The sequence below is a fragment of the Hypanus sabinus genome, chromosome 5 (genome assembly GCF_030144855.1).
Source record: "Hypanus sabinus isolate sHypSab1 chromosome 5, sHypSab1.hap1, whole genome shotgun sequence".
NCBI classification, from domain to species: domain Eukaryota; kingdom Metazoa; phylum Chordata; class Chondrichthyes; order Myliobatiformes; family Dasyatidae; genus Hypanus; species Hypanus sabinus.
The window spans coordinates 33218430-33228557 of NC_082710.1; the positions used below are offsets into that span (position 1 = coordinate 33218430).

The following is a 10128-nucleotide window of genomic DNA, read 5'->3' on the forward strand; positions in this document are numbered from 1 at the left end:
ATGGCCACCTCTGCTGTTATGATGAGGCCTTTTGTATTCTATCTGGGTAACCGCCAAGCTGATGGTATTACATCGATTTCTCTAACTTCCAGTATTTCCCCATCACCCCACCTTCCCTTTTCTATTCCCCAATCCTCTTACCTTTTTACTGCTCATCTGCCTATCACTTCCCCGGTACCCCTCCTCCTGCCCTTTCTCTAATAGTCCACTCTAATCTGTCTGATTCTTCAGCTCCTAGCTTCTTACTTTATCCACACTTCTCCACCTACTTTTTTCACCTGTCACCTAGCTTGTCCTCCTTCCTCTGCCTCTACCTTATTCTGCTTTCTGGTAAAAGATCTTGGCCTGAAGTGTCAGCTGTTTATTCCTCTCCATGGATGAGTTCCTACATTCTCTAACTCTAAAACCTGGATCTTTATTAATCCTGAAAATCAGCAGAACAACCATACAACAATATGGGTTACAGAATGGATTATTCAGTCAGCTTAGCAGCTTGAGATTTGTGTGTGTAGGTGAAGTCATTCTTTCTTTTGCCTCACCCACTCCCAGACCCAGTCGGGTTTAGCTCTACCTATAGAAAGATCTGCTCTGGTTAAGCGGCAATATTGGGTGAGAAATGAAGGGTTATTATAATTGATACAATGTGTTTTATTTCCTTGCAGTGCCATTCAGTTATTGAGTTTTTAAAAAATTTGAATATAATAATGAATGACAGCAGTTAAAATCTATTGTTTAACTTTGTGTTCAGTTATGACTTGAATTAGTAATACGTAGAATTTATTGCATTCACTTTTATTTTCTGTAGTTCCTTCATTCAGCATGACATGGGTTTACCATACCAAGTCAATACTGATGTCATCTATGATGAATTAAATGAAAATCTTGCAAAGCTGGAAAAGGTGAGCAAAAAATTATTCAAATACCATTATATTATTGTGTCAAAGCTTCTTCTTGAGTGAAAAAATATTACAGATGAGTTCAGTGTATGAAGTTTCAGGTGCTGAATGGGTCAAGATAACAGAGTTTTCTAAATGAGGATGAGTGTTCAAATTGCAACTGAGTCCACGATATCATTTTGGGAAGTTTCAGGTATTATCTGACACCCATTGCAAAGATGTGAAAATGGTGCACTTATGTTCATGAGAGGAAATTAAATTTAAATGTTTATTTTAAAATCTGAATTCTGTTTCCTTTGATTATATTGGTAGAAAATTTTGCAAAAAAAACCCAATAAATTAATGAGTGTGTGGCTGTATTTCCCATTTCATCTCTCTCCCTATATTGTCTTTCAGATACAGAAGAATCTGCAAAAGCTTCTTGAAGGAACTGAATGAACTTCTGTGCTTCCAATCATCAGTACATTTTGTGCCCAGCAAGTCCATAAATCTCTGGAATGTAAAGTGAACTCTGCAGGACAGAGTGAAGATTGTTAAGCTCCAGTCCTATATTTAAAGGAATTTTGCATTGCCTTTCGGAGGAAATATGCAAGTTATTTTCCCTTACATGTGAAAAAAAAAATTCCATTGACCAGCAAGTCCTTCATTTAGAAATTAAACTTTTGCAAAGCAATACTCAAAGTTGAAGGGCCTTTATGTACTTCCACTGTAATGTATTTTACAAGATGCCAACCAGCTAAAAGTAGTTGAGCCATTGGCTATGACACTTCATTAGGGTTATTATGAATAAAGTACAATATATGCAATATCCCTTTGTCTAATGATGCAAAATAAACTTTGGACAAGTTAGAAATTGCTTTTGTAGTGCAGAATTTTCCAAGAACATAAAAATATTTTTTTACCTTTGGTGTCTGAGCATTGGATGGTTGATCACATTAGCAATGTAGAGGGAAAAAAAAATCACAGACAGGCATGGGAGGACAAAATCCTTCCTGTCTGATTTCCACCTTGACACCATGCTTGGGCTCTGAGGATTAAAATCCACCCCAGTGCTTCAGATTAGTAGGTGCATTGCACAGTGATATTAAATGCACTATAGACATTACTGAGTAAATGTACAGCTATTGCAATCCGCTATTTATACATTGTAACTGAGATCTTAAAATTTTGGATTTAATTTCACTTGTTTTACAAATAAAGTTTTGGCATACTAAAATTTGTACTATTCTTTCACAAGGTAGGTAGGCATTATTGTACTCTGTACATAGAAATGACATTCATCAAGTTTATACATTAATCATTGCAAAACTAATGTTGAATTACAAGTTTGAGGAGTGAGCTGGATTGATGTGTCATGAGCAGAGGGAAAGCTTGTTTTAATTAATATAGGATTGTCATGTAATAAGATTATGTGCAAATCTTTTGTTTTAATGAGTTAATTTTGAGTTAATAATAGGATCTGGGCAATGCCATCATTATGAACCAAGAAAAATTTCAGTAACATTAATGCAGAAGTACATTTACTTCTGAGCAACAACCATGGATTCCAAAACACAATTTTTTTGGGCCTACATAAACAGGTTTTTTCTTCCCTAGCTTTAAGTTTATCTAGTCTAGCTTAACCTGAGAAATTTGGTCCCATTTTTCTTTTCATGGAAACACAGTACAAGGATAAAGTAGGAAACATTTTTCATATTGGCAAAAACCTTTAATTCTGGACATGAAGGTCTCTAGGCTCTCAAAAAGAGCATGTAACCAAACTTAAATCATGGAATCCGATTTGAAAATTGCTAATTGGTTAATCTGAAGAACCGAACCAATTTATACCTGAATGTGTTAAATCCTCCGAATTCTTCTCCCAAGTATAGTTTCCTAGTCAGCATAACAAATTTTCCCAACCTCACAAATCATAATCCATATATAACCTGTATTCCTCAGCCTATTTTAATACTTGAAGACAATTAATGATTTGGGCCTTTAGTTTAAATGGCTAGATATGGCACACATTTCTTTACCCTGTGAGGTTCTATGATAGCCCACAGATCTGTTCTGTAATCTGCACCAACCTGCAAGTAATAGAAACTGAGGCCCTCCCTGAGGCACTGTCCCTGTTGACAAATTTCACATTTTTTAATCACTGTTCAAAAGCAATATCTTAAAAGTTTAAGCAAGTTTTTACAATAAATTAAATGTACTATAAAGTGAATGTTTAGTTTATTATTAATGAAACTCCCTAACCCCATTTAATTAAATATGGTCAGTGTTTGTCAGCCATAGATGAGATAAAACCAGAGGCTAAGTTTGTGATACATCCAGCCCAGTATGATGTGAAACTGCTTTAGAACTCAGGTTCCAGAAGCAGAGTGAAAAGTCATGTATCATCTGGTTTTGGCACCTTGTCTGCTCTGTGGCAGAAAACTACAAACAGAGTTGCTGCCCACACAGGAGCACAGCCTGGCACAATGTGTTCTAATCATGCAATTTGTATCTTGCATCATCTACATAAAGGAGGTCTAATTCTAATAAAACATCTTCTGTTATAATAAGGTAAAACGTTGCAGCAAAAGCTATAAATTGAAGGATTTTGATTCTAAAACTTCAACTGGAGTTTTAAAATTAATTTGACCAATTCTCAATTAGTCAGGTTTATTATCACTGACATATGACATGAAAATTGTATTTTGGAACAGCAGTACAGTGCAAAGACTAGGATCTATAAAATACAGAAGTAAATATAGTGCCAAAAAAATAATGAGATAGTGCTAATAGATTTCATACTTTGTAATCATTTAAAAATGCAATAAAAAAAGTTTAAAAAAAAAAATCTGATGGTGGAGGGGAAGAAGCTGTTACTAAATCATTGTGTCTTTAAGTTCCTGTACCTTCTTCCTGATGGTCGTAATGAGAAGAGGGCATGTCCCAGATTTTGAAGGTCCTTCAAGATAGCTGCCACCTTCTTAGAGCACTGCTTCTTGATGTGTTCGATGGTGAGGAGGGTTCTGCTTGAGGCAGATTTGAATCTACCACCTCCTTAATATCCTGTGCACTTCAGCCTCCTTACAAGTCTGTGATGCAACTAGTCAATGTTCTCCTTTCTATATAGAAACTTACAAGAGATTTTATTGTCATTCCCAATTTCCTCAAACTTGTAATGAGATAGAACTGATGACTTGTCTTTTTCAAGATTGCATTGATGTGTTGGGCCCAGGAACTTGAAGCTGCTTGCCCTTTCTGTTGCTGACCCCTCAATGAAGACTCGGTATGTTCTGTTGACTTCCCCTGTCTGGAGTGCAGAGCTGTTTGATCTCGCCGATGTGTGCAAGCTTGTTGTGACACCACTTGATTAGCTTTATTTGTCACATGTATGTCGAAGCATACTGTGAGAAGCATTATTTGCATCAAATCAAATCAGTGAGGATTGTGCTGGGCAGCCTGCAAATGTCCATAAGGCCTTCGCAGAATTAGGCCATTCAGCCCATTAAGTCTGCTTCTCCAATCTGTTATGGTTGAAGTGTCGCCATCCTTCCAGTGCCAACAGCACATGCCCACAACTTGCTAACCTTAACCTGTTGAGTCTTTGGAGTGTGGCAGCAAACTGGAGCAGCTGGAGGAATCCCACCTGGTCACAGGGAGAAAATATAAATTCCTTCCAGACAGCAGTGGGAATTGAACCCTGATCTTGCAGCAGTTGGCCAAGTATTGCACTAACCACTACAGTACCATGCCACCCCAACCAGTCAATCCATCTTATTTTTGTATGCAGTATTCTTTGTCACCACTTGACATTTCGCCAACAAATAATGTCATCTGTTAACTTAAAGCATTTTAACTGTGCTTTGCCTCACAGTCATGAGGGTAGAGAGGAAAGCAGAGGGCCAAGTGCACATCCTTGAGGTGTGCCTGTGCTGATTGTCAGGCTGAAGATGTTATTACCTACCTGTATTGAGTGGTCTTTCAATAAGGAAGTCAAGGATCCAGTTACAGATAGGTAGAGGCTGAGGTTTTGAAGCTTCGCTATTAGCACTGACGAAATAGTGATGTTGAACACCAGCTTATTATTGATAAACAACAGCCTGATGTATGTATTGCTGTTGTCCAGGTGCTCTAAAGTAGAGTGAAAAGCCAGTGAGATCGTGTCTACTGTTGATCTGTTGTGGTGGTAGGCAAATTGTGCTGGGTCCAGGGCCTTGGTCAAGCAGGAGTTAATTCTAACCAACCACTCAAAGCACTTCATTATGGTAGATATGAGTGCGACTGGCCAATTGTCATTGAGGCACCCTGCACTTCCTGGGCACTGGGATGATTGCTGCCCATTTGAATCAGGTGGGAAGCTTAGAGCGCAGCAGTGAGGGGTCGAAGACGTTCCTTAATACTCCAGTTAGTTGGTCAGCACAGTTTTTCACTTCTCTGCCAGTTGCATCATCAGGGCCCAATGTCTTGAGGGGTCACCCTTTTGGAGGATGTTCAGACATTGGACTCCCAAGACAGATCATAGGGTCACCAGATGCTGCAGGTGTAGTGTCGTTCTCCCTTTCAAAGTGTGCATGAAAGGCATTGAGTTCATCAAAATGTGAAACTTCACTGTCATTTATGCTGCCTTGAAATAATGGCATGTAAACCCTGCAACAGCTGAAATGCAAATAATTATGTCTCTAGCTTCAGTCAGAGTTGTCCTTTTGCTCTTACGAAAGTCATACCTCAACTTGTAGCATTCTGGATTAATAGTCTTGAGTGGCACAGATCTAGCTCTCAGCAGACTGCAGATCGCTGGGCTCATCCTAGGCTTCTGGTTTGGGAAGACAGTATGATTTTGATGAAGGATCTCAGAGTTGAAATGTTAACTTTTTTTTTTCTACAAATGACGTCTGTCCTACTGTTTATAGAACGCCCTGTTTTTATTTCAGCTTTCTAGTATCTGCAGTTTTCTGATTTTCTCTTTTAAGAAATCTCAGCTTCTGTTTATCTCCTGACAATAGTAACTTTGACAGCATATCATTAATGAGCAGTTAATATTAGTTTTTGACTCATCCTGCCAGATAGCGATACATTTCACTATTAGAATTACATGAGTTCAGAAACAGGTGTTTTATTGAAGAATACCTGATTAGGATTTCATTTTCATTAATTACTCTTAACAGGTATCCTACAAAGAGAAAATGGAAAACCAGCCATCTGTTGGCACATATCACTTTGTGAGATGCACTTGGCTGTACTAGCAGTGTGTGTTCATAAACACCTGTTATACCATCTGTTTGAAATAACTCTAGGCATACACATTAACAGTCAAGAAGCATTTTGCTTATCAAGTTCAGTAAATTAAAATCATTTCTCCCTTTGTTTTAAATTGTTGGATACTACATTAGAACTCAAGCAATCAAATATACAACAAACAAATGGGATTTTTGCATTGTATTGATTAACAAGCAGGTTGGACTGTCATGATTAATAATTTGTTAATTAGACCGGTGTATTAGTGCTTCAAAGTGGTTCCAAAAGGATGCCAGGCCCATTGTGATTTTCTCTTCTAATAGGAAGAGAAAAGGAATCTGAATCTGAAGATACAGAAAAAAGCTTTGTTGGGATCCAAGCCGAAGCTGGTTGTGCTCCATTCACTGGGAATTACACATTGGTTCAAGGACACTGACAAAATATCACATTTTAGCATCTTTTTGAGTAAATATAGATCTAAGCTCTTGAACGTAGGTATCTTTTACATAGCAGTACAAATGTGCACGCATTAGTTCCTGCAGGTTTGCTTTTCGATCCACCATTGTTTGGCTCCTATTACAGTTTATTTTAAGTATCATATTCCATAGAGAATTTCTGGCTCCTTAGTGACTACAATCACTAATGTTTCATTTTTATGCTAAGCTCTAATGATTGTGACATCTGAGGTTTTCTTGCAGCCTTTGTAGTTTCATGAAACTCAATACAGATTGAAGATGCTCAGAAAAATAGAGAAGATGTCAGGGTGATTGCTTTGATCCTTGTAACTAAAGTTAACATATCCTATATAGGCAGGCTGAGTGTTTTGAAATTTTTTTTAAACAAAAAGACCAAACTAGGCTTCCACAGTAAATGTTCTTTATTTCAGCTGTGATTTAGTATGCATTGTATTACAAAATATTTTGAAGCATTTTATTCTCTGTATTTTTCTATTTGATGGTCAAAATACATATTGATTTCCATTTCTAAATTGTATCTTCTTTGCATTTCTGTATTCAGTGTTAAATAACTACTTTTAATTTTCAATGAATCTATTTTTTAGTATCTCTCTTGGACATTGTCTGACCAAGTGCACATATTAGAACCTAATTAATGATAGTTACTTGCTATTGTAACTTAAAACATGTTTCACACTACCTTAGAGTTCACTTTCTACTTGTATATACCAGAATATCACGAACAAGTTTTGTACAACCATTTAATTCATCGAGATTAATATCTAACAGAACAATCTTATCTGTCTTTTTACAAACACAACATGTTCTGCAGATGCTGCAATCTTCCTCACATTTATTCTCCTCCCATCCACCTTTCCCCTCACCTGGTTTAACCTATCATCCAGCCAGCTTGTACTCCTTACCTCCTCCCTCCCCCAACATTTATTCTGGCTTGTTCCCCCTTCCTTCCGAGTCCTAATGAATGGTTTCAACAAAAACATTGACTGTTTATTCTCCTCAATAGATGCAGCGTGACATGCTGAGTTCCTCCGACATTTTGTCTGTCATCTGTCTCTTTGCCCAGTGAACTTGTGAGAAGTATCATGGTGTTAGTTTATTTTTAAAGAAAATGAGGGCATTGCTCTATACAAGGCATTGCAGATAGTTTTATAGTGTTATAAGTGATGAACAGACCTGATGGACAATGGGGTGAAGAGTTAACCATTCCCAACCCCGCCTCCTGAGAACTACGAACTATTACTGTTGCTATGCTGACCATGAGAGACAGATAAAGCCCAGGCAAGAACATATGCTACAGATAAAAGGGGGAGAGAGTTGATGTTACTGTATTATGACTTCTGCAAGGGTTATTTATCTTCTACTATTTTGCTCATAAACATTCCTCAGTGGACTGAAGGAGTGGCCTTATTTAATGGACACAGTCATTCAGGAGTGATGGATAGCTGAGACCCCTGAGTGGGGATAAAAGACAGGTCTGGAGAGACACCCTTCAGACACACCAGTGGACACTGATTGAGTGTTGGAACCCACAAGAAAGGTGGGGGCTTCGAAGACCGAATCAGGAGATCGGTCAGTAAAGCTCACAGTGTTAAAGCAGGGCCGGTGGGGACTTGTGTGTGTGTCCACTCATGTCAGAGTGACGAGTCCACCACAGAAGAACGGTCTAGCTGAAGGACGGAGAGGTCAGAACTGAATGTCCACACCGATACGACGGATTAAGAAAGCAAAGGAAGGTTTGCCTGACTGTAGCTGTTACATCTCGCTCGCTCTCTCTCTCCAACGATTACAATACAACAACCATAACTACATCAGCACTCATGAACTGAACTTTATATTTTTCTATGACAATTTATTTACCCCTAGACATCGATAGAGCTTGTTTATTATTGATTATTATTATTCCTACACTTTCAGGTTTATTACTGATAACTTGTTTTATATGTATATTTGCATTATTGGTATGGTTTTTGCTTATTTTTATTAATAAACACCTTTAGTTTGGTACCACCAGACTCCAACGAATTCTTCTTTCTCTGCTGGTTAGACACCCAGTTATGGGGTACATAACAATAGATCATTACGTGAATGAGTTGGAGCAGGAAGCAGAAGAGACAGGGTGGGTAAAAACAACTTCCAGGATATGAGTCTTGTGATTTTTTTTGAGGAACTGGCAACAACAGAGAGTCAAGATAGCACTACAATGATATTAGATTTAAGCCATTCTTTTTTTTCTGGTTTGAAACCTGACCACTGCTCAAATCCCTCATTTATAAACAAGAACTGAGACAAAGCTCTGTTTAAAAATGCCATTGAGCCATACTCCCAAAGTTGCTTCTCCTGCCTGGGTATTATAAAAAGAACTTTTTGATTTGAAATAAATGTCAAGGTATTTCTGGGAGCTATAAGACGTACTAAAATGATAAACTTATTGGAAAAGCTTCCTTACTTTGACTGTGAGGCCATTTTAAGAGTTGAGACACCTGACGTACTGAAAATTACTTCAGTAAAATCACCTAGCCCATTGAGCTCTTTCCAAAAGGGACATGAGCAAATCAAGGTTGGTCCAAGCTTTTCTTTAAGTTACATGTGATCCTGATAGGACACTTCCTAAACTCGCTTTAATTGGCAGCAACAGAGACCACTGTAGATTAATACAAATACTGCAATATCCACTAGATGTAGATTTACAATGTTCACAATCCAAGCGTATGTTAGACAAACATACAATATACTTTTAAGCATGAATTAAGAGAGAATTATTCCACTGACAGGAAAACCCTATTTAAAGGTTTGTTTTTGTGTTAATCAAACTGGCTGCTGGGAGAAAATAATTTTAAAATTAGAAAGGAATGCTTTTTTGATTTTATTGCAGCCCTTGTGTAATTAGATTCAGCCAGTTTCTTCATTGCAAATCACATTTTACAGTCTTGCTAGTGTAAAATTATGACACATCAATGTGAATAAACAGTGCATTTCTTCCCACTCCATTGTTTTTTCCCTCTCCTCCCAAACTATCACTCCAAATTAGTGGGATAAAAATATTTACATTAAATTAAATATAAAAATATAACATTAAGTATATAACAAACACAACTAAATCATTTTCCTTCAAAGAAAATTCAGCTGTTAAACAAAACACTTAAGGGCATTCAACTAACATAAAAATACAACAAAGCTCATTGGAACAGAGAACAGTCCAGACCTTCTGACTACGATGTTGTGTCGACCCTTTAACCTACTCCAACATCAATCAATTGGAGGTATTTATCTCCTTCCTGCAACTCAAATTTGAACGCCAAGGATGTTGCACAGAGCGACTGAGGAGAACCCAAGTGCAGGACACAGGAACAGAGATGGAGTTGGGGATGCTGGCACAGACATGAACGTTGAACAGCAAACGGGAGGAATCTTGACACAGAGATCTGGTATGGAGTCTTGACACAAAGACAGGGTTTTCATGGAATATCTTGAAACTGGAGCTGAACTTAGAACTAACAGTTCTAATTGGTCAGGAAACACAGTTAACACACAGGAATAGACCAACAAAC

The 10128-nt window shown here is 37.7% G+C and overlaps 1 protein-coding gene across 3 annotated transcripts in view; it reads left to right on the forward strand.

Annotated features, from left to right (window-relative positions):
* The window catches only part of LOC132394037 (GRAM domain-containing protein 2B), a 103623-nt gene extending 95039 nt beyond the window's left edge, over nucleotides 1-8584 (forward strand). For all 3 annotated transcript variants that reach the window (XM_059969684.1, XM_059969686.1, XM_059969685.1), the window contains exons 13-14: nucleotides 806-899; nucleotides 1293-8584. In XM_059969684.1, coding sequence (XP_059825667.1) covers nucleotides 806-899; nucleotides 1293-1334 — 136 coding nt within the window. In that variant the 3' untranslated portion in view covers nucleotides 1335-8584. The remainder of the gene's footprint in view (nucleotides 1-805; nucleotides 900-1292) is intronic.
* The last annotated feature ends 1544 nt before the right edge of the window (nucleotides 8585-10128 follow it).